The 22,727-nt window shown below is 60.3% G+C and overlaps 7 protein-coding genes and 1 non-coding gene across 8 annotated transcripts; 3 read left to right on the top strand and 5 right to left on the bottom strand.

Annotated features, from left to right (window-relative positions):
• Positions 1–1,498: 1,498 nt before the first annotated feature.
• PAN0_011d4260 (adenosylhomocysteinase) lies at positions 1,499–2,932 on the top strand (the record flags this gene model as incomplete). Its single annotated transcript, XM_014800230.1, has 2 exons — positions 1,499–1,513; positions 1,652–2,932. The coding sequence occupies 2 exons, from the start codon at positions 1,499–1,501 to the stop codon at positions 2,930–2,932; spliced, it is 1,296 nt and encodes a 431-aa protein (XP_014655716.1).
• A 930-nt stretch (positions 2,933–3,862) lies between these two features.
• On the top strand, positions 3,863–5,995 carry PAN0_011d4259 (creatinase/aminopeptidase; the record flags this gene model as incomplete). The annotated part of the gene is made up of 1 exon (XM_014800229.1): positions 3,863–5,995. The coding sequence occupies one exon, from the start codon at positions 3,863–3,865 to the stop codon at positions 5,993–5,995; it is 2,133 nt and encodes a 710-aa protein (XP_014655715.1).
• Positions 5,996–6,159: 164 nt separating this feature from the next.
• On the bottom strand, positions 6,160–6,256 carry PAN0_t011c0001. The gene is made up of 2 exons: positions 6,221–6,256; positions 6,160–6,195 (listed from the first exon to the last, which is right to left on the bottom strand). It is a non-coding gene; the product is annotated as a tRNA-Arg (tRNA).
• Positions 6,257–6,515: 259 nt separating this feature from the next.
• PAN0_011c4258 (uncharacterized protein) lies at positions 6,516–7,814 on the bottom strand (the record flags this gene model as incomplete). Its single annotated transcript, XM_014800228.1, has 2 exons — positions 6,516–7,289; positions 7,395–7,814. 2 exons carry the CDS (start codon positions 7,812–7,814, stop codon positions 6,516–6,518), a joined length of 1,194 nt encoding a protein of 397 aa, XP_014655714.1.
• A 1,773-nt stretch (positions 7,815–9,587) lies between these two features.
• On the bottom strand, positions 9,588–12,839 carry PAN0_011c4257 (uncharacterized protein; the record flags this gene model as incomplete). The annotated part of the gene is made up of 1 exon (XM_014800227.1): positions 9,588–12,839. One exon carries the CDS (start codon positions 12,837–12,839, stop codon positions 9,588–9,590), a length of 3,252 nt encoding a protein of 1,083 aa, XP_014655713.1.
• A 907-nt stretch (positions 12,840–13,746) lies between these two features.
• On the top strand, positions 13,747–16,671 carry PAN0_011d4256 (para-aminobenzoate synthase; the record flags this gene model as incomplete). Its single annotated transcript, XM_014800226.1, has 1 exon — positions 13,747–16,671. One exon carries the CDS (start codon positions 13,747–13,749, stop codon positions 16,669–16,671), a length of 2,925 nt encoding a protein of 974 aa, XP_014655712.1.
• A 604-nt stretch (positions 16,672–17,275) lies between these two features.
• PAN0_011c4255 (indoleamine 2,3-dioxygenase family protein) lies at positions 17,276–19,036 on the bottom strand (the record flags this gene model as incomplete). The annotated part of the gene is made up of 1 exon (XM_014800225.1): positions 17,276–19,036. The coding sequence occupies one exon, from the start codon at positions 19,034–19,036 to the stop codon at positions 17,276–17,278; it is 1,761 nt and encodes a 586-aa protein (XP_014655711.1).
• Positions 19,037–19,948: 912 nt separating this feature from the next.
• On the bottom strand, positions 19,949–22,481 carry PAN0_011c4254 (ankyrin; the record flags this gene model as incomplete). The annotated part of the gene is made up of 2 exons (XM_014800224.1): positions 19,949–21,941; positions 21,991–22,481. 2 exons carry the CDS (start codon positions 22,479–22,481, stop codon positions 19,949–19,951), a joined length of 2,484 nt encoding a protein of 827 aa, XP_014655710.1.
• Between the last annotated feature and the right edge of the window lie 246 nt (positions 22,482–22,727).

Below are 22,727 nucleotides of genomic sequence, written 5' to 3'. Positions count from 1 at the left end.
AAGAGTCGACCTTGTCGAGCGATATCTGCGTGACGATCAAGGGGCCGTGATGCTTGGCCTCGATGCAGTGCAGATGTGCGGCGCTCCAAGGCGATGAATGGAGTGGATCTCTAGGAGCGATGAGAGGCGGGCGGGTGGGGTGCGGGATGGCAGGGGGAAGGGTGATAGGATGATTGTGAAGCCAACGCGACGTCGAGTGCGCGATGCAAGAAGGTGCAACTGGGTCTCTCTCGACAGCGAGGCGGCGCAGAGGTCCAAGCGGGGCTGGGCTGGCTGGCTGACCAAAAGCAGAGAGACAGAGACACACACAGGCTGGCCAAGGCGGAAATTGAGTTGGGTGTCTGTGTGTGCACCTTGCGATGCGCACGCACACGCCTGCACGCACGCACGACCAACCGCTCGCAGCCGACCCTGGCAAGCAGGCGGAGAGGCGAGCAAGGCGGAGGGCATCGACCTTCCAGCCGCTCCCGCACACACGCACGCGCGTTGGGGCGCAGACTGCCAGCAACTCGAGGCTGGTCCGCGCCCCCCCCCCCCTTCTTCGCGCCATAAGCGAGGCGATGAGTTGCGTGTCTCTCGCAGCGCGTGTGTGTGTTTCAATTTTGTAATTTCCACCGCAGCTCTCGAGCTTCGTTTCAAGTGCCGCTCTGAAAGCTTCGTTCGGGCCACCCTAGCAGCTTCCTTCTGGCTTCCTTCGTTTCTTCGCGGCTCGAATCGATATGAAGACAGTTGGTGGCGATGCTCGTGCTTTGGCATGGATGCAATGTTGCTTACTCCCTCGCAAGGGGGCTGCCTTTGAGATTCATCAGATGATGAACAAGCTGGCGAGTGCTTCTGGAGGTGGGATGGCTGAACCTCAGAGTATGTTCGATCGACCCATACTTGCACTTGATTTTCGGGAATTGACGGATGTTCTTCCGGCCGGCAGCGCTAAATTCTTTTCAATCTTTTTCCATTTTCTTTTCCTTTTCTCCTTCTTCTTCGCCTTCTGGTCCGAGCGCCGCGCGGCAGGAGACCCGTCGGCTGGCAGGAAGAACGTGTTGCGTAGGGTTTGGGCCTGCAGCTTCAAATCGAGCGCCTCTCTGTAGTGGGCCAATACAAGTTTGCTCGAAATGCTGGAAGAAATTCTCGCCTGCGTGGCTCGAGTTTTTGGGACCCTAGCCGCCTCTCCTTTCGCCACAGCAGCCACGAACGTGCAGGTCTCAAGCTTTTCAACCGCCTTTTGGCCTCAGCTGGCCTGGGCGAGGCGTGAGGGGACGTGCAGGCATGCGCAGGGACTGGAGCAGCATCTGCCAATTTTTGACACTTTCGGAACACCTGATTTCTTCTCGCCAGTCCTGTCAGTCGTGCAGTGGCTGCTGAGCATAGCCAGTCAGTCGGCTTTGGAACTGTCGATCAACCCTTCAAAGCGGCCTGTCAGCCCTCATACCGCCTGCCTTTCTTCCACCACCATCCTTTCTTACCACACCCCATCCCTTCCATCCATCCCATACACAAAATGCCCAACTACAAGGTACGTTCCGACGATAATGCTCATGGTCGTTGGCAGTTACATCTGCTTCTACGCCATGGTGCCGACCTGTCTGTTGACCCAAGCTATGCCACGACCGGAAACTGACTCGCCCTTCTGCCATCCACTTCGACTTGCTAGGTTGCCGACATCTCGCTTGCCGCTTTCGGCCGCAAGGAGATCGAGATCGCCGAGGGTGAGATGCCCGGTCTCATGGCCCTCCGCACCAAGTACGGTGCCGAGCAGCCCCTCAAGGGCGCCCGCATCGCCGGTTCGCTCCACATGACCATCCAGACCGCCGTCCTCATCGAGACGCTCGTCGCCCTCGGCGCCCAGGTCACCTGGGCCTCGTGCAACATCTTCTCCACCCAGGACCACGCCGCCGCCGCCATCGCCGCCACCGGCGTCCCCGTCTTCGCCTGGAAGGGCGAGACCGAGGAGGAGTACGACTGGTGCCTCGAGCAGACCCTCACCGCCCACCCCGAGGGCCCCAACATGATCCTCGACGACGGCGGTGACCTCACCTGGCTCGTCCACGACAAGTTCCCCCAGCTCCTCGACCAGATCAAGGGTGTCTCGGAGGAGACCACCACCGGTGTCCACATCCTCTACTCGGCCATGAAGAAGGGCACCCTCAAGCTCCCCGCCATCAACGTCAACGACTCGGTCACCAAGTCCAAGTTCGACAACTACTACGGCTGCCGCGAGTCGCTCGTCGACGGCATCAAGCGCGCCACAGACGTCATGCTCGGCGGCAAGGTCGCCATCGTCGCCGGCTTCGGTGACGTCGGCAAGGGCTGCGCCGAGTCGCTCCGTGGCTACGGCTGCCGTGTCATCGTCACCGAGATCGACCCCATCAACGCCCTCCAGGCCTCGATGGCCGGCTACCAGGTCGACATCATGGACGACGTTGCCAGCCAGGCCGACATCTTTGTCACCACCACCGGCTGCCGTGACATCATCACCGGCGCTCACTTCGAGGCCATGAAGGACGACGCCATCGTCTGCAACATCGGCCACTTCGACATTGAGATTGACGTTGCCTGGCTCAAGGCCAACGCCCAGAGCGTCGTCAACATCAAGCCCCAGGTGGACCGCTACACGCTCAAGAACGGCAAGCGCATCATCCTCCTTGCCGAGGGCCGTCTCGTCAACCTCGGCTGCGCCACCGGCCACCCTTCCTTCATCATGTCGGCTTCCTTCTGCAACCAGACGCTCGCCCAGATCGCCCTCTGGAACGACAAGCAGGGTCAGTACAAGCGCGGTGAGGTCTACATGCTGCCCAAGGAGCTCGACGAGGAGGTCGCGCTTGCCCACCTTGGCCGCCTCAACGTCAAGCTCACCAAGCTCTCCAAGGTGCAGGCCGACTACCTCGACCTGCCCGTCGACGGCCCCTACAAGCGCGACACCTACCGCTACTAAGCGCGTCGGTGTGCGGCTGCCAGTCTGGCCGCATGCGCTTTCCGTCGCGCTTGTGACGGTAGGCTAGGGATGTCGGTGTTCGCTTGTCTCCTTTCCGCTTTCGAGGTCTCTCCGTGCAATCATTTTTCTCTATCTGCAAGAGTCGATTCAGGCTCACTGTAACAGTACTCAACGGGCTAATCCTTCACACACACAACATTCCATCCTCGCACACATTCCCGGCGCAGAGACGTTGCATCTCTCGCCATTGGAATCCTTCCTCTTCTCGTTTCACAACGCTTTCTTCGGCGCGCGATCCCACTCGCGGCAGTCGACGAAGCGCATAGGACCTGCATCCCTAGCCTGGTCTTGATTCGGCTCGCGTTGGTTTCCCTCCCAAAACACCATACACATCTCTCTCACTGGTCGTGTTAGCAATGCATCATATTCCCCCGGCCTTCTCAACAAGGTCATTACATCTATCATTTGGCGTGCGATGGCTGTGGCGATGCAACGATGCAACGTTGGAGTCGTTTGAGTTTGTTGCGTGACCCGGCGGTGCAGATCTGCACGAGCACTTTCGGGAGTCAAGCTTCCGAACCAGGGCCAAGAAAAGTCAGGTGGTCCTTCGGGCAGTCCGAAAAAATGACCCCGAAAAAAGGCGATATTTTTTCGAGACCGCAGCGGGCAGCGGGTGGAGCCTTTCATCATTGGCTGGCGGCAGATGGGTGTGCGAAATTGACCGTGCGCTGCTGTGCCTGTGCCGGTGAATGCGCCGGGCTGCTGAGCGGCAAAGAGAAAGAATGACACGGAAGACGGCCGTGCGGCGCTCGTGCCGGCAACTCGCAGCGCACACGATCGAGGCCCAACAGAGCAACGCTGCCTCCTCATCCTTCACACCTCCAATCAAAGCCAACGAGCGTCGCTCTTCCTTCAGCACGCCCACCATACATGCTCATCGCATCAACACCGACGCTCGCCGCTACCTGCAAGTCGTCTCTGCCCCCGCTGGCCACAAGGATCGCTGCTCATCACCGCCGAGCATCCTGCCTCCACACGTCCGGCCTCCAGGCTCTTCGCACCCTGTCGCCGCTGCCCTTCTCGTCGCTCGTGCCCTCGCGCGGATCCCTGCTACAGTCCGCACCCAATCAGTCGGGCCTTCGCTTCTCTGGACCGCAACAACACGCGTTCGGCCTCCAGCACCTCACCCGTCCCGCTTCCACCTCCTCCACCTCGTCCGCAACCATGGGCGCCATCGCTACCGGCAGAGTCGACACCACCCAGCGTGTCCGCGCTCTGCGTGAGCTCATGGCAAAGCACGGCGTCGACGCCTACGTCATCCCCTCGGGCGACGAGCACGCCTCCGAATACCCCGCCGAGTCCGATCTCCGTCGTGGCTACATCACTGGCTTCACCGGCTCCGCCGGCTCGGCTGTCGTCACCACCTCCAAGGCGCTCCTCTTTACCGACGGCAGGTACTTCCTCCAGGCAGGCCAGCAGCTCGAGCCTTCCGTGTGGACGCTCATGAAGCAGGGCGAGCCCAACGTGCCCACCTGGCAGGAGTACCTCTCCAAGGACCTCCCCGCCAACTCCAAGATCGGCATGGACGCCTCGCTCATCTCGGCCGACGACGCAAAGGACATCACCGCCGAGCTCTCCAAGAAGGGCTCCAGCCTCGTGTCCATCCGCGAAAACCTCGTCGACAACGTCTGGTCCGACCGCCCCACGCGTCCCGGTCAGCCTATCTTTGTGCTCGACGAGAAGGTCGCCGGCCGATCTTCCTCGGACAAGATCCGCGAGCTGCGCGACGAGATCAAGAAGAAGTCGGCGCATGGCTTTGTCGCCAACATGCTCGACGAGACCGCATGGCTCTTCAACTTGCGCGGTACCGATGTGCCCTACAATCCGGTGTTCTTCTCCTTTGCCCTCGTCCTGCTCGACAAGGTGCTGCTCTACGTCAACGACAGCCAGCTCACCGACGAGGTCAAGGCGAGCCTCAGCAGCGAAGTTACGCTGCGCCCCTACGCCGAGTTCTACAACGACCTGCACTCCGTCGGTGCCGAGCTGGGTGAGGGCAACAAGATCCTCATTGGCAAGAGCGCGTCGCTCGCCGTACAGGAGGCGCTCGGCGGTGCGGCCAAGGTCGAGATCGTGCGCTCGATCGTGGGCGACCAAAAGTCGATCAAGAACGACGTCGAGCTCGACGGATTCCGCCAGAGCCACATTCGCGACGGTGCGGCGCTGTGTCAGTTCTTTGCGTGGCTCGAGGAGCAGCTGGTGGCGGGCAACAAGGTGACCGAGTCCGAGGGTGCCGATAAGCTCAGCGAGTACCGTCAGTCGCTCGACCACTTCCGGGGCGAAAGCTTCACCACCATCTCCTCCACCGGTCCCAACGGAGCCATCATCCACTACAGTCCGGACCCGAGCAGCTGTCCTGCGATCGATGTCAATGAGATCTACCTCTGCGACTCGGGTGCGCAGTTCACCGATGGCACTACCGACGTCACGCGCACCTGGCACTTTGGCGAGCCCAAGGCCGAGCACATCCGTGCCTTTACGCGCGTGCTGCAGGGCCACATTGCCATCGACCGTGCCGTCTTCCCCAAGGGCACTACTGGCTACCTTCTCGACGTGCTTGCCCGACGCGCGCTCTGGGAGGACGGTCTCGACTACCGCCACGGCACAGGCCACGGCGTCGGCCACTTCCTCAACGTCCACGAGGGTCCCCAGGGTATCGGCACCCGCGCCGTATTCAACGAGACCAGCCTCAAGGAGAACATGGTCGTGTCCAACGAGCCTGGCTACTACGAGGATGGCAAGTGGGGCATCCGTATCGAAAACCTCGTCATCGTTCGCCCCGCAAAGACTCCCAACAATTTTGGCTCCAAGGGATACCTCACCTTTGAGCACCTCACCATGTGCCCCATTCAGGTCTCGCTCGTCGACCCAACGCTGCTCAACCAGGACGACAAGAATTGGCTCAACAGCTACCACGACGAGGTCCAGGCAAAGGTCGGCCCCCTCCTTCAGAACGACCAGCGCGCCCTCGCCTGGCTCAAGAGGCAGTGCAGCGCTCGTGTCTAAACGCGCAGGGCTGCTGCTGACCAACTGCTGTCTTTAGTGTCATTGCCAGAGATTAATATATTGCTTCCATCATGCAACGATGTGGTCCAGTCCTGTGGTGCACGGCGTCCAAAGACGGAACAGGGAGGAGATGCAGCTAAGATTTCCAAAAATGTCCGAAAAAAAGAGTCCTACGGGGATTGAACCCGCGACCTGCAGAATGCCTGAAAGGACCATCAGATTAAACCGAAGTCTGCCGCTCTACTGCTGAGCTAAAGACCCTTCTTGTGCGAGGAGCTATCAGATGCGTTTATATTAGACTATGATGCGACGTTATTGTACTGCGGACTACACATGTTCACCGTCACACACGCCGCCACTTGCAATCTGCGCTCTCTCAGCACACCCAGCCAGTCACACAGCTTCACACAAAGACAATGCAGGAGGCGGTACAGTGAAGAACAATCTCGATGCAGAAACAGGAGAAGGACGCGAAACAACGTGGCCGCGTACAAAAGGTGTCGAAGGGGGAGATGGAGCTTCAGAAGCTTGTGTGCGTAACCTGGCTATCCCAGCTAGTACCGCTCCTCGAGGAAGGACTGATGTACGTTCCTTCCGAGGTCATATCGATAGGAGCCGACTGAAGCTGGCTTTTAGATGCAGACTGTACTTCAGTCCACATCATGCCCGGAGAGAAGAGCGGTGGGCGCACAAGGAGCGACGATTCGGCGCGCACCGACCTGTTGGGTGGAGCGCTTGGTGTGGAAGCAGTGCTGTAAGCCACAGCTGCATTGTCGTCGGGGTGCATGTTGGAGGCGCTGCTCCAAGGGCGACCTTGAGATGTCGTGTCCAGCTCGGCAACGGGGTAGAAGGCGCCCAGCTGCGGTTCGTCCCTCGTGACGAGGTCGGAGGACAGGGGCGGCAGCATTCCAGCACCAAATGGATACATCGGCTGCGGGACCGGTGCACGCTGTTGCAGCGAGATGGGTGATTGAGGCAGACTGTACGAGCCAGGCGTCATTTCTTCCAGGTACGATGGCGCTCCCGAAGAGCTTGGTGGCGCGCTCATAATCTCCCGCGGCGCCGAAGCCCAAGCTGGACCGTATCCTGGTTCGCTCCTGACACCGTAAGGCGTAGAGTCGTACAGCGTACGGGCGAGGCGGAACTTGTCCCTCATGGGGCCGACCTTGGCGGGCTTGATGAACATGTTGGACGGCGGCGGCGGACGGGATCCCTGCGACAGCACATCGAAGTGCGCATGCAGGGGCGGAGCACGTTCGCGATGGAGTTGCTTTGAGAAGGTGCATAACTTGCCCTGCCGAGCACAGCGCAGACACGGCTGCTGTCCAGAACACTTTTCAACAAAGCCTCGGTCAGTTCATCGCTCTCGACGCCAGAGGAAGAAGCCGAGTGTACTTACCTTTGCCTTTCGGTAGCGGCAGTGTTCGCACGCCTGCGTCACGCGGAAGCTGCGCGTCTCGAGCATCTCCTTCGAGTGTCGATCCGCCAGCTGCTGCGTGTCCTCGATGTCTCGACGAGCCTGCTGCTCCAGTGCCTCCGCTTTGGCCTGGACCATGTCCATGTTGAGCATGAAGGTCGCTGGTCCTTGGGTTGGTGCCGAGAGCCATGTTGATGACCCCCATTCGGGATCGTTCTTGGGTGGAAAGATATCCGGTGAGATGGGAAGACCGCAATAGCGCGGCTCAGTCCTGGCCGTGATTGGATTGGACGGCTCGACGTTGGAGCGCAGGAAGCTCTCGGGAGCCATGACAGGGATGGACGAGCCGGCGCCCAGACTTGCGTCGCCAGCTGAAGTCTCGCTTGGTGTAAAAGAAAACATGGCGGAGGAAGGGAGAGGACGAAGATGAGTCGATGGTTGCATCGAGATTCTTCTAGTCCAGGTCGGTGCTTGTTCTTTATACCACGAGAGCTCGTGGCAACCAACTGCCAACGGGACGTTGGAGAATGACGAATCTTCCTGGACCACTTTCGGCGAAAGAAGCGGTCGCAGCCCACTTGTGCCTCGGAGCCATTGTTGGCCTGCATGCGGCTTATGAGACGTCCGAAGCATCTCTGCGCACGTCTCATCACCGGTCTTGCTCGGAGCATATGTGCGTGTGGTCAGAGCTTCTCTGGGTTAAGCGAGATTAGGTACCCGAGATTGCAGGTTGCCGTCTCATGACCGAAAGCAGATCTCGCGTGGTTTCGAGCCTCACGCCTGTGGATCCAGGTCTCGAGTTCATGCACAGGGCCGTTGAGCGCTACCTATGCGCTGGCAGCGATGCGCCGGCGGTTCGAGAGGCTTGGCTCAAGTCCGAACAAAGGAAAGCGCTTATGAGCACATGATGAGGCTCCGACATGCATGAAAAGGGCCACCTGCAGGTGCTCAAGAATGTACCAGGGCCCGGGCACGGCCGAAGCATTGCCGTGCAGTCGGCAATGCCTTGTCCAGCTCGCTGCATGCCTCTCGTCATGCAAGAACATAACGCTGCGTGAGAATACAGTGGGTCCCTTAGAAACTGGGAGTTTACGGTACACTCAACTGTGACAGTCCGCTCCAACCGCTGTGCTGGAGCAAAGTGAAATGGCCACGCGGCAGTCGAACAGCTCGTTGTAAAGCGATGCGTTCGGGAACCGCGGGTCCCGGAATACGATAGCGCCTTGATCCAGCGATCCCAAACTGTCGGCCAGAGGCAAGGGGACGTTTTGGGTGAGGTGCCTCTCGACCTGCCTGCGTATGGTGGGTTTATGCGAGCCGTGGGTCCCGCACTTTAATGTGCGTTGTGTGACGCGTGGCGATTTGGTCCTGCATCAAAGTACCGCTGCCTCCTGTGCCAGCATGCAGACAGCTGCACATGTCGAGAACAATACACCGATCGGTGTTCGTTCCTCAGCCATTGCAAAGTCTCCAAGACCACCCGACATCACACCCATTGCCCGTGATGCCCACACTAGCCCTCCTTATTCCCGTCACTTCCATCCACTCTTGAGCCGGGTCCAGTCCGACCCAACGTCCTGCAAAGCATTTCGTTTCGTCACAGGCTGAGCCGCCGCGCATCGGAGTGAAAATCACCGTTGAATGCCGACAGCAGAGAATCGCGTTCCAGCGTTTCATGAGTCGTGAGTCGTGCCCTGGCGGTGCCTCGTGGCACAATTGGGCACATGCGCAAGCAAGCTCAGCCGAGCAGGACGTGATTCGGTGCGTTCTCGGCTGGGATTCGCGCCGCGTGAGCACTCGACGACGCTTCCGTCCCCACGCGGCAAGCTTCCCCACCAGCCACGACGTGGAAAGTTCGGCATCAGACCAACGAGGTTCAGCCACGAGCTCAAGCAGCCTTCCCCACCGGCGGCTTGAACACCCCACCTGCACGACTCGTGCCAAGCCTTTAAGCTCAGCTATCCAAATTGATCGACCCTCTCCCATGTGCATCCGCATGCTTCATGCGCAGCCGTGCACTTCATTCACTCCCACGCTCAAAGGCTCAGGCGCATAGGCCGCGGCAGCACGTGGTGGACCGAGAAAAGTTCAAAGCTTTCAATCCACATGAAGGTTCCCGCCCAACGCTCGAGTGTACATTGCCAGCAGAGGGATCCTTGACGAGATGCATCGGCTTCACTTGGGAGCTGCGAGCGCTTGCAGCTGCTTGACGATTCGCTGGGATGGCGTGAACGGCAGATCGGCTGCGTGCTTGAGTCGCTCCAGCTCGCGCTGCCATTCGCCATGCCTGCCGAGGGCAGCCAAGAGCATCAGCTGCGCCTCCTGAACGTGTTGGTCCAGGCCGCCGAGGCGCACGTAAGTCTCGTAGACGTGCATGCCAGCGTCAAGGTCGCTGCAGCGACGGCACGCGTGCATCACGGCAGCTACGACTGTCGAGTCCACAGTGACGGCCTTGGATTCCATGTCTTCTGACCTGTCCAACGATGATCGTCCGCCATCTTGCCGAGGCATTTGCTGCAAAGCCGCTTCGAACAGCTCGATGGTGCGCTTCAATCGGACAAGGCGTTTGTGGTCGTTGGCAGCGTTGAGACAGTCGTACAGACTCGCCGTGATCCGCAGCGTCCACGAGTGCACGTCGGGCTCCACGTCCTGTGCTGCCATCTCTGKGAAGAGCGATTCCACGTGGCCGTGGATCGAGGCGCGATCTTGCAGGAACGCGTATTCCTCTTGATCTGCGTCCGTCCAAACTTCCGATCCTGTGCCCTGTAACGCCGCGAGCCGCACCCTCATTGCCGCGTTGTATGCCGTCCGGATATCTGACGCAGGCAGACGGTCTTGTGGCTGATCCACGTCGTCGCCTTGTCTGTGAGTGTGAAGGAGGTACTGGGTGAGACCAAGCCTAAACTCGTCGAACAGACCGAGCACCTTGCTGACAAGGGGCAATCGAGTCGAATCCAGCATCTTGCTCGACCGATCGAGAGCGATGCTCATCAGATGCAATGCGGGGACCAAGACCGATGGCTCGGGCTCAGTGGAGTTTCCGACAGCCACCACGTGACTCGAGCGATACGGTGCTGCCGAGGCGGCAGCTTGTGATACGCTGTTCGCCACCTCCATAGCAAGGTCTGGATACCCAGATTCTGCCAACGAAGCTACAAGACTTTGAGCAAGGCGAGGAGGGAGTGGGGTGCCCCTTCGCTGCAACTCGTGGAGCACGCGCTGGAATTCGGCCGTGAGGCCCTTACGGAGGAGAGTCTGCACGAAGGGTATCATGAGCCCAGCAGAGAGGGTGTTGCCGCTCGCCAGCCAGTCCAGTGAGAGCTGGACAGCGAAGAGTGGTTTTGGCGCGGCATAGAGGCTCTCTCCAAAGAGCCAGTAGAAGAGACCGCTGTCTGGTCGGCACGTGGGATGCAGCGCCACGTGTAGCAGCGAGCCCGACTCGGGATCTTTCGACCAGAGCTCGCGACCAGGCTCACGGAGCCGGATGAGCTGGTACAGCTTCTTCGAAAACGAGTGATCTCGAAGCCGCAGATGCAGGCCCAAGAGGGTCGCCTGTGCTTGATAGCTGAGCGCTCCTTTGCTCAAGTCCGGGTCTTTGTCCAGGATCATCGTGGTGAAGCGGCGAAGATACGAGTGCAGCATCTTTTGACTTCCGCGAGACTCGTTGCGCTCTGCAATGTTGGCCTTGATCTTGGTGAGGCGTGCTCTATCCGCACCGAGATCGACAATGGACGAGGGCAAGCAGGCGGCGAAGGACTTGATGACGGCCTCGTTGATGCGTGGGTCGAGGTCCACGCCGGAATTGTATGCGATACTGTAGACCTTGACGGCCAGTCGGAGGTCGAGCAGGAGAGTCGTGTGAATGTCGAGCGACTTGCGCCCGGCTGCGATGTTGTTAGCCGCCATGCGATCGGAGAGCCGCTCCAGGACGACCGTGAATAGATCATGGTCTGGAACATTGGACGACGTGCCATGACTCTTGTCGGCTTTGTCGTCTGCAGCTACATCCAATTGCAAACCATCCAATACGTGCAGCGCCGGTTGCAAGATGCCACGTTGGGCAAGGACGAGCGACACACGCTCTGCAAAAGTGTCGAGTATGTCCTGCGGCACATCGCTGCCATGGGCCGAGGTCTGCCACGGATGCCATTTTGGCTTGAGCGCGTATCTGTCATCTGGGATCTCGATGGCGCTTGACTGGCGCCTCTTGTCCGAGTCGAGCTCGAACGGCAGCAACCACCAGAGGGTCGGGGAGTCGAGGGCTTGTAGGCACTTGTGGATGTTGGCTTTGGAGACGGGCACCTCGAAGACAACAGCGAGCCGCAAAGCACGAAGAATCGGATCGCTTTCGTCGGGAGCGGATATCGGGCGATCAATCGGCGAGGGTAGATACTTGGGCAGGCGTCTGCTGTTCGAGCGTTGCCTTGCGAGCGCCGACAGAAGCTGATCGAAGGGACGAGGGTCGACTTCCTGTTGGCAGCCCCTGGCCTCTGCGAGATTCACGACCATTTCCAGCTGGCGATAAGCAGCGTCGGGAGAGCCGAGCCGCGACAAGGAGGCTGCCAGGCGACCTCGCAGTGCAATGTCGACGTGCTCTTCGGCAAAACCTGAGGATGAGGCAAGTTTGTTCCAAAGAGTCTGCAAGATGCGCGACAAATTTGCACGCCTCTGAGGAGGTGAGGCGGACCTAGAAGCAGCGACCTGCTCCTCTTCGACGACAAGGAGGTACAGCAGTCTCAATGCCGCTTCCGGTGACAGTGTCGAAAGTCCCTCTTTATCGGCAGAAGCCGACGGGTAGGCGGAAGTCCCGACCTTACAGCGCGTCTTGTCTTTGCAGAGTTGCAAGACTCGGTCGCAGACCTGTCGAAGCGCAAGCTGTGCATCGGCTCGACTGCCTGGTAAGGATCTGACAGGCTTGCGACACTGTAGCGTGATGAGTCGATCGATGATGGAGGGATGCAGAGCATGTCTAGCCGGTCCAAGATGGAGGTAGAGCGTCCAAGAGTAGTCGGCATCGAGGTTCTTTAAGGCGTCGCAGAGCGCCTGCTGATTTTCATCGTGGGCGGCAAACGTGACATCAGCCAGTGGCGGAAAATAGCGTTCCGAGGCAAGCTGCGGAGTGACGACGTCCTCTGTTGAAGGGTGAGAGGTGCTGAACGGCTCCTCTGGCTGAGAGGCGTTGAAGAATGATTCCGAGCGAAACGCAGCTGCCGAGATGCTGGAGGCATTGCGGGCTAGGAAAGTCGAGGGCGAGTGCGCTGCGTTCGATCGTTTTCTCCGAGCAGGGACGTTGCCGAGCGTGTGATGTTGTGGAAATGGGTCGAGAGTCGAAGTGACCGAAGCAGCTGAGGAGCGAGCCACATCTGGTGCAGGTCGAAGTGATGTGCCTGCGCCCCTGTACAGACGGCCGATGCGCGAGCGCAGCATCGGACAAGGAGTCAGATGATCAGCTGCTCGTCTGGTGAATGTGGCGCAACGAGCGAGCAGTCTGCCGTCCGAGCTTGGGCTGAGCGCGGATCAGGAGCTTTTTGTAAAGGGTCTTGACTGAAGTTCGAGGCGCATTGCAGTGACTTCGGACGATCCGACGGCCGAGCTGAAGGACAGCCCAGCAAACTGCGCGTGGGGAATCTGCGATGAACGTCGGAGCAGTCGCAGACCAGCCACAGATCTGCCGTTCTGTGCTGATCGATCCTAGGTCTATGTCCAGCTCTAGCCCTCTGGTGATGTTTGGCGCAGCCAGAAGTCAGGGCTGCCCTTTGTCGAGTTGGTGAAATGCCGATGCAAGCGGTTCGAGAAGATGCTGGTGTCACTTCTGCCACACGACCATGCGCGCTCGGAAGTCGGCCACCAAAAAAACACTCCGCAGCCCAAGGCGGCTTTTTGCTCGCTCTTTTTTGGCCATGCAGCCCGAGGGTTCTGCTGCCTTTCTTCCATTCGCACGAAACGCGCGCCTGGGGGCTTAGGAAATTTGTCGCTCGTAGCGGCTCTCCGCCATATCCCGGCCTCACGAGCATGAAACTCGGCTTGAAACTCGGAGCACGCGCTCGCCCTGATAGTGACGTGTGGTTCCTCGCCCTCACCAACCAATCCTTCCTCTGCTTCTTACCCCTACATTCTCTACACACACCCTGCGACACGCTCCGCTGGAATAGAAGGCACCAACTTCGATCCGTCCTTCCCTTGGTATCGGGGTTGACTCGGGCTGCTTGGCCATCGGAGGGTCGACAGCTCCCAACACGTCGAAGCGTAATGCCATCCCGCACTTTGGCCTGATCGTCACGCGCTCGTCCATCTTGTTCCGGACGTAGGAGACCACACGAACCAACGCGCCATCATGACGTCTCTCGAGCTTCCCCGTATCCTCATCGTGGATCACTTCGACTCCTATACCCTTAATCTGCTGTCGTTGTTGCATCCTGCGGCGGCGGATGGGCAAACTTCACAGCAGCATCGAGAGGAACTCACTCGTAGGATTGCCCAGCGTGTGGTCGTCCTGCCTCACACGCACCCACTCCTCGCACCTAATGCCTTCCTCGAGCATGTCCGGCCTCACATCGATGCCATCATCCTCTCGCCAGGTCCCGGCAGCCCAGATAAGGCTGCTGACTTCGGAGCTGCAGAGACCCTTCTTAAGGACGTTCGCTTGGATATTCCCGTCCTCGGTGTCTGTCTAGGTCATCAGGGTCTGGCTACAGCTTTCGGCGGACAAGTGACCCGCGCCATCAGTGTCCGACATGGTCTACAGAGCAGGCTCAAGATCTCGAAACGTCCAGACGACTCGTCGCAATCGCAGGAAAGGGCGCCATCTATCCTGGAAGGTGTGCCACAGGATTGCCTCGTGGTGCGCTACAACAGCTTGGTCGTCGATGCAGATACTCTGCCGGACTGTCTAGAGGTCACCGCCTGGAGCTACGACAAGGTCTCAACCGCACCTCCTCCGAGACCGGGCAACACAAGGAAGCGCGTCGCGCCTCCGATCATGCGATCCACAGCAGAGCCCCTCGCGCCATTCAAGCATCGCGATGTTGCCAACCTGAGTCGATCTCCGTCGACTGTACCAATCTCTTCCCGCGGCGGCTCGGAGCGGCTCTCGGACATTGGCGAGCTCGCCTTGTCCGAGGCAACGAGCGTCAGTGACATCCAAGACGTGGACTGCGCCATCGCGAACGACTCGACGTCTTCGCCGGCGATCATGGCGCTCCAGCACAAGACGCTGCCGTTCCACGGTGTACAATTTCACCCCGAGAGCATCGAATCCACATGGGGCCACACCATCATGACCAATTTCTTGGACGGTGTCCGAAAATTCTGGGAGCAAGTCTCGGCGAGAGACGGAGATGGTGCAGCGCGAGAAGCGCGAGCAAGGATCAGCTCCTGGACCGACACTCGCCTTGCGCTTCCCAGGCACATCTCGCTCGCAGGCGAGCGCTGCCTTGCCAGCGACACTTCGACCTTGATGATTGCCTCTGCCTCGACAGCAAACGCGAAGCCCGCTCCCATGAAGCTCCTGGCACGTCGATCTGCCTCTCTCTCTGATGACTGCATGCCTGACATGGTCGGCATCTTTGATCGGCTGTTCCGCCACCAGAGCCCCGCTGGAGCAGTGTGGCTAGATAGCGCTCGGCACAAGGACCCACACAGCCGCTACTCCTTCATGGCTCTCCCTTCTTTCGCGCTTTCATACAAGGACGGCAGCGATGCTGTGATCGTCTCGGGAGACGAGCAGAGTCATCACAACGCCCAACTAGGAAAGACAGCCCAACCAGCGACACTCTGGTCCTTCATGGATGCGTTGCAGCGCGACCTGCGGTCCTCGATTGACATGTCCGCGTCGAAAGGCTTGCTTGATGACGATCAGCAGGGCACGATCTTCCAGACTGGCTTCTCTGGCTACTGGGGCTACGAGATGAAGAACGAGAGTCTGCAGCTTGACACGCGGGTACCGGTCGGTAGCAGGGCGGACGACTTTGATGCCGAGTTCCTCTACTGCCCCCGCGTGCTTGCGTTCGACCATCACCTGCGCCAGTGGATTGCGTTCGCTTTGGTTGAAGGCGCACAGCCGACCTCGCCTCGAACAGGACCGTTCGGAGAGGTGTCTGGCGCCCTCGAGTCCCTGCAAGCAGACGGCCGATCCTGGGCCAAGTGGGGTCTGGAGAGCGGCAAGGCCGAATCATGGCTCGAAGAGGTGCTGAATAGCGCCTTGCAGGCAAGTCAAGGCTCAGCGTTGCCGAAAGCAGCATCAGATGGCTCGGCGTTCCGCGAGGCGATGCCGCCACTGCGACCACGCATGCTGGCGGAAGACTACATGGACCAGATCGAGTCGGCGCGCGAGCTGATCGCTGCGGGCGAGAGCTACGAGCTGTGCATGACGAACCAGTTCCAAGGACGACTGGCGCCGCTCTCGTCGCTTCCCGAGACCGCCGATACGGACCACTTTGACCTGTACTGCAAGCTACGCGCGCGCAACCCCGCGCCGTACTCTGCGTTCCTCCGACTGCCTTCGTTCTGCAGGCAGCCTGGGGTACGGCAACGCGGGCGGGCGATTCTCAGCACGAGCCCAGAACGCTTCATGCGCGTCACTGCGGATGGGCTGGTGGAGATGAAGCCGATCAAGGGGACGCTTGCTCGTGCGGGCTACGCGCCGGGCGAGCACGACATGCGCGCGGGTCACGGTGACGCGCATCAGGAACTGATCAAGCGCAAGTGGCGCGAGGCACAGGACGAGGCGCGCCGCGCCAAGCTCTCGGCAGATGTCAAGGAGCGTGCCGAGAACCTGATGATTGTCGACCTCATCCGAGCCGACCTCTTTTCGTTTTGCCACTCAGACAGCGTCGCGGTGCCAAAGCTGATGCAGGTCGAGTCGTACGAGACTGTGCACCAGCTGGTGACGACGGTGACGGGGAAGCTCAAGGCGTCCGTCGGAACCACCGAGGCGGTGAGGAGGTGTTTCCCGCCTGGAAGCATGACGGGGGCACCCAAGCGTCGCAGTGTCCAGCTGCTCGAGCGACTTGAATTGAACCTCGCCGATGCGGAGCGCGATGATGATCTGCGCGCTCGCAGGGGGATCTATTCGGGTGCGCTCGGATGGCTGGGCGTCGATGGCGCCGCGGACTACTCTGTCGTCATCCGCACGTTGATTGCTAACGGAGACGATGTCTCGATCGGCGCTGGAGGCGCTGTTACGTATCTCTCGGATGCCAGACAGGAGTGGCAGGAGGTGCTGGACAAGGTTACAGCCCTCGCCACCATTGACCTTTGACCCGAAATCGACCTCCGATCTCCAACTTTAGAACATCACAAGGACAACAAAGACCTTTTCCCGTCTGCTCAATTTCGCAACACCTTCGGTCTCACCACGGCCGACTTTTCTCATTCTATAGACCTCGTTTCCCCGGACCGCTTCGCATCGATACCATCGCTTATTCAACATAGACCGCTTTCCTCGTTCCCGCACATGTTCTCCGTTTCACTTTCTTCTTGTCACCGTCCCCGTAGTCACGATGTAATTGCACGGCCTCAACGCCACTGTATTGCCAAAGGAAATCACAGATCCTCAACAGAGTCAGATGCGGGTGCAGGCTGGATTGTGGGAGGCGAAAGGCATGGGATTAGGATTCGCAGGCGGACACACGCGCAATGCTGGTTGAACAGCGTAGAGAGGGGAGAAACGCATCAGGGCGAGACAGCGTTGAGCGTCGAGTGGCAGACGGGGGTGCACGAGTGGGAGAGATGGATCGAAAGCAGGGGAGGGAAGTTTTGGGGGAGAAAGGGGACCGGGAAGAAAGTGCTGCAAGAGCACTTGGAGCTGCGCATGCGGGACTGACTCGAGTCCTCACAAGCGTCTTGTTGGGGGTGTGGCTGGATCAGCCGACACCGTCGCAACCAACGGCGCCGCGCTTCATGCTCTTGGGCTCGCCAAGCATGCCTCTGCCCCTCTCCTGGTCGCCGCCCAGACTCTGGATGCGCTTCTCCTTCTCGGCGAGCAGCTCGGCGACCTCGCGCTCGAGCATCCTCCTCTGCGCACCGGCACGCTTGCCGGCCGCAGTGACGTTCTCGAGCAGCTCGACGTTGGAGATCCTCTGTCCCTGCTTCTTGGCCGCCTCGTTGCCCAGAGCCTGTCGATCGGCTGCGGTGAGCTCCTCGAAGCTCTCCTCGAGCACCTTGAGCACGGTGGCGAGGTTGTTTGGCAGGTACTGCAGGATGGGGCTGCCGCCGGTCGCAATGTCGTACGTCGTGCGCTGAATGATGTACGACTTGGTGAACATCCAGTGGCGGTTGCGGAACTCGCGGATCTGGTCCACGAGCAGCACGTACAGCGCCTTGGCACGCGGGCTGCTGCTCATGGCAAAGCCACGAACGCCAGCCAGCGTGGCACGCGCCTCGAGGTGCTGCAGGAACTCGCGCTGGTTCTTGGGACGGTAGCTGCGGAAGTCGCGCAGCGTCTTGGTCAGGTCATTGTTGGGCATGTGCGCGGTGATTTCGAGCAGGTTGTCGCCCGTGGGGACGATCGAGTCGTTGGCGCCCGACTCGCCACGGTAGAATTGGGGCTCCTCGGACACGCCCTCGTACACGACACCCTCGGGGAACATGGCATTCATCTTCTTGGGGCCCGTGCCAAAGATGAAGCTACGGTACTTGAGGTAGTCGGCAGGAAGCGATCGTGCCCACATCGTCTCCATCGACTCGTTGATCTGCCTGTACGTCACGAGCAGCCTCTCGAACGCGTCCTCGAACGCAGCTGCGTCCTTGGCCGCACACGCGCGCAGCGCATCCTCGGTGGCCGAGACGAGCTTACCCGTGTAGCTGACCATCTCGACGTGGACGAGGATGAAGCCACGCTCGGAGCCCGAGGCGTCTTCGAAGGAGCGGATGAGCTCCATGTTGTCGAACGAGTACTTGCCCGCGGTGCCCTTGTAGTTGGGATCCTTGCAGAGATAGTTGACGAGCGCATACGACGATGCGTACTCCATGTAGGGGAAGTGGCCGAGCTTATCGGCGAGCTTCTTGAGCGGCACGGCGAGCTGGGCGGGCAGCACGTTGCGGCCCTGGGTGTAGAAGCCCGTCTCACGGTACGCACGGTCGACGGGCTCGAGCAGGTACGCCGAGGTGGCAAAGCAGTAGTCGCGGAAGAGCGCAGCGAGGAGGTGAGAGTTGCCCGACTCGATGGCGGCCTCGACGGCCTTGGCCTCCTTGCCGTCGGGCTTGAGCTCGTCAAGCACTGCAGCGCCAAAGTCGCCCGTGCCAAGCAGACCGGTGGCGCGGTGGCCGTTGGCGTCGGCGGGCTGGTGGATGGTCATGCGGTCGAGCAGGGACGAGAGGCCGGCGAACGCCTCAGGCATCTTGGCCATGGGGTCCTCGCGCGGGAGGAAGCCGCGCTCGCGCGAAATGACGAAGGGAGGGAGCTTGGAGATGGCGTCCTTGTCGCCAGCCTGCACGGCAGGCAGCTCCTCGAGCAGGTACGGCTCGACGTCGGCAGCCGAACCCGTCTTGCCGGGGACAGCGGCAGCGTCAGAGACCTGCGCAAACGTTCGGCGGCCCGCACCCCCAAGCTGGGCGAGGTTGGTGCGGGGGCCGGCGGCGGAAGCGGCCTGCCGCAGGGTACGGCTTCGCATGGCGGGGATCATGATGGTTGTGCGTAGGATTGAAATGGCAAGGATCAAAAGTGCACAGATGGTCAACAAACGTGGAGACGGCAGGGATGGGGATGACGGGATCGTCTACAGGTCTTGGAATCACAAGTGTCGGTATATAAGGGAAGCTCACGGGAGAGCGAGGAGCAGGCACAAGTTCGAGGCAAGCCTCTCCAGGGGGCACACGCAGTATCACGGGCCGGCGCCACAGGACACAAGTGCTGTCAATCTCATACACTCGCTCGGCATGCACGAGAGTGGCACTCAACACCCGGGCGGCGAGATTCCCGTCTACCAGGGCTGCTTATCTGCACCCGCACGCACGTATATGCGAATCTTCTCAGCATTGCTCGTAGCGCCGTTGGGCTCAAAACGGCATCTGCTTATGTTTTCGAAGCTACTAGCGTGATCATTGGATCCCGCCTTAAGAGCTCGATGCAAAGTCATCAGTCTGATTGGCCGGGGGATGGATGCCAAGCGGAGCGAGTCTAGGCTGGTGGGAGCAGCAACGTGGCGGAGGGCTGGAAAAGGCCCAGAGAATGGCCCAGGAAAGGCCCAGGAAAGGCCCGAGAGGCCCTGGAAAAGGCCCGGCGTGCGCAGGTCAGGTGGCTTCGCCGCCCTATCTCTGCTGCAAGCGAGCTGCCAACCAGTGCGAGCCTGTCAAAAAGGCCCGCGTTTTGGCCCGGCAAGATTCGCACTCGAGCGCGAGCAGATCCCACGCGTCTCGAGGCCCGGTCAGTTACCCGCACCCGCGCAGCGCGTGTTTTGCCGCGGATAGCCTCTCGACCACCCCGCCAACGAGTAATGCGGACCCTTCGGGTCACTCTCTTTCATGCACCTCCTCCTCTGCTGTACAGAACGGCTAATGAATTCCGTACAAGAAACGTGTCTAAGTGGGCACAGATGCTATGCAAAGGTTTCGCGATCTTCTGGCCGTGGGGTCGTGGGGCTCGAGTCGCGGCGCCAGCTCGAGTACTCGTCTAGCTTGGCCTGCGCCGCAGCTCGACCGAGCCGCGAGGCTTCATCTTCGGACGCCTCTCCAGCGTCTTTGCTACCCGCATGCTCCTCTCTTCTACTGTGCGCCACTGACGGCAACGTGGCTATAGGCGCAAGCAGAGGCGGACCTTGGGCAGCCTTTTCCGCGCGTGTACTGCTGCTTTCGCCCGACGACGGCACCAAACGCGCACCTGCATTGGCCTTGCTCGGTCTGCGTGCAAGCATCAAGGGACTCTCACTCCGGCCAATCTGTCCGAGAGGCGGAGTGTCGATCCTGCCCGGCACTTGAGCGGGCTGTGGCGTGGCACTGCGAAACAGCGACATGGCAGCGGCGTCCTGCATCTTGAGCTTGTCCGCCGAAGCGCCCGCACTGCCGGCGGCAAGATGGTTCGGACTAGGCGTACGACGCATCGGACCCAAGTTCGGCGAAGGCTGGCGATACAGCTCGGCGTCCGAAGTAAGATGCGGAGATAGACCCCTGCTCGGGTGCGATTGCATCGTGACCTCGTCCGGCGAGCGCAGCAGCTTGGTCGGTGCCATGGCTGGAGGCGACTGCGCCACCTGGCGTGACTGAGGCAGCATCGATGCTTGCTGCATCCCACTGCTCCACGACGGCTTGGACGTGATCGAGTGCAGTGAGGCTTGCGGAGAGTGATTGAGCACTTCGCTGTACAGGTCCACCGAAGGTCGGCCCGGCGTCGAAAACGTCGCTGGACTCGCTGCCCTGTGAACCGGCGGCGACGACAGCACGCCCCGACCGCCAGGCTGCAAGTCTTGGCCGGGCTGAGCAAACGTCTTCTCGGGATCCCAGTCGTCGTACAGATCGGCCGTTTGATCGCCCGAGTTTTCGGCAAACAGCGTTCTGATGGGCGTAGTACTGGCGCTCTTGGCACCTCCGCCGTTGGAACCATTTCGGCTAAGGAACGACGGGAATGGACGTGCGCGCGCTTGCCTCTCTATCGCTCCCGTTTCTTCTGCCTGCACAGATGCGCTGCTGGTCACGCCCGATCGGAGCGAAGACGGCGCGGTGTTGGCGGCCACAATTCTGCGCGTCTTTTTACGGCTCTCATGACGCGCTCGACCTAACGATTCGAGGGCCGTCTTGACGACATGTGAGAAGGCGTAGTCCGAAGCCGTTGAGCCTTCGGCGTTCTGGACCGCCAGCGAGCATCCCCGTTCGATCAGCAGCTGCACCAGCGATAGGTGGCCCCAAGCCGATGCAAAATGGAGCGCTGTATTGCCAGCACGATCTTGCAGGTCGACATCGGCCCCGAGGTCGAGCAGCTGGCGAGCCACATCGTCGTACCCGCGAATGCACGCCAGGTGCAGCGCCGTGCGTCGCTCGTGCGGAGTCTCGGCGTCGATGAGATCGGCGAGGATGGAGGCCAGATGGCTGGTGTTGTACGTCGAGTAGGCGTAGATGATGTCTGGTCGATCGTACAATGTGGAGAGATGAAGCACAGTGTTGCCGTCCGCATCGACGCTTGGCGCCTTTTGCTCGTGGCCCATCTCGATGAGCCAGCGGATGAGCTCGACGTCGGCGTTGTTCTTGATTGCGATGACGATGCTGGGGTCGGACTCGCTGTTCGCATCGGCGCGAGATTCTTCGTGAATGGCGAGAGTATATTTGCGATGATGATGGTGTCTGGCGATTCCATTGCGCTCGGCCGAGGGTTCGACATTGCGCACATCAAACGGATGCGACGAGGATGGACGCTGCGCCTCTGCTGCGCGCAGCGCCGCTCGCGATGGTCGTGGACTGCAGCGATCCGCCAGCCCCGAGGAAGCGTCATCGAATGGGCGTGGGAGGAGCTGTAGCTCAAAGGCTCGAGCAGCGACCCGCTGAGCAGCGGCAAGGTCGCATTGTTGGATCGCCCGCCGGAAGCGTTGACTGAGCGTAGTCCTTGAGATCGTCGAGGGTCCAGCGGTGGGTATAGAGGCGGCATGCGCACCAGGCAAGTGTGTTTTGAGGCGAGAGCTGGAACTCACGTTGGCATGTAGGTCGTCCCTGGCGGGCCATATGGAGAGCGACGCTTGGATCGACGGTGGGATCATCTCGGCGGATCTTGTGCGACCTCCCGCACTGTGTACTCTCCTCTAGGGTCTCTGCGGATGAGCCGATACCAAGATGGTTGGGGGTGAATGGTGGGCTGGGTGTCGCTGCGCTCGCAGCAGTCTTACAAGCGGCTGCGCCGTCGCCAACACAAGATGCTGTGGGGCGTGCAGCGTGGAAAGGGGCGGTCCAGAAATGGAACTTGGCCGTGTGGTCGGACGAGTTCACGTAGCCGCGAGTGACGCAGGGGCCGTTCTCAGGGTCCAGCCCAAGATGCGATCCGACCGATACATCACCGATCTGATACAGACCGATCGGATAGTATCTTTGATCGGGATGCTCCGGCAGCCGATTTGGCCCGACCATGTGATCGACAAAGAAGAGGCGCATGTGGAGGAGAATGACTTTCTTGGGTGGCGTGTGCACACGGGAGGGCTGCCGGGCCAGCAGCAGCACTTAGACCTTGCCTTTGCCCAGCTGCTTCCAGAGCAAAGCACGGCGTATGAGGGTCGTTTGAAGGCGGATCTCCGTCATACAAGCTCACGGGCAACTTTGACGGCAGCACAGCCACGTCCGAGCCTCCTGACCGACCAACGGAGGCATTTGAGCTCTCCCGAATGCGAGATGTCCGTGGTC

This window comes from Moesziomyces antarcticus (genome assembly GCF_000747765.1).
Source record: "Moesziomyces antarcticus DNA, scaffold: scaffold_v10011, strain JCM 10317, whole genome shotgun sequence".
Taxonomy (NCBI): domain Eukaryota; kingdom Fungi; phylum Basidiomycota; class Ustilaginomycetes; order Ustilaginales; family Ustilaginaceae; genus Moesziomyces; species Moesziomyces antarcticus.
The sequence above is the reverse complement of the archived record's forward strand: the minus strand, read 5'-3'. Positions and strand labels throughout refer to the sequence as shown.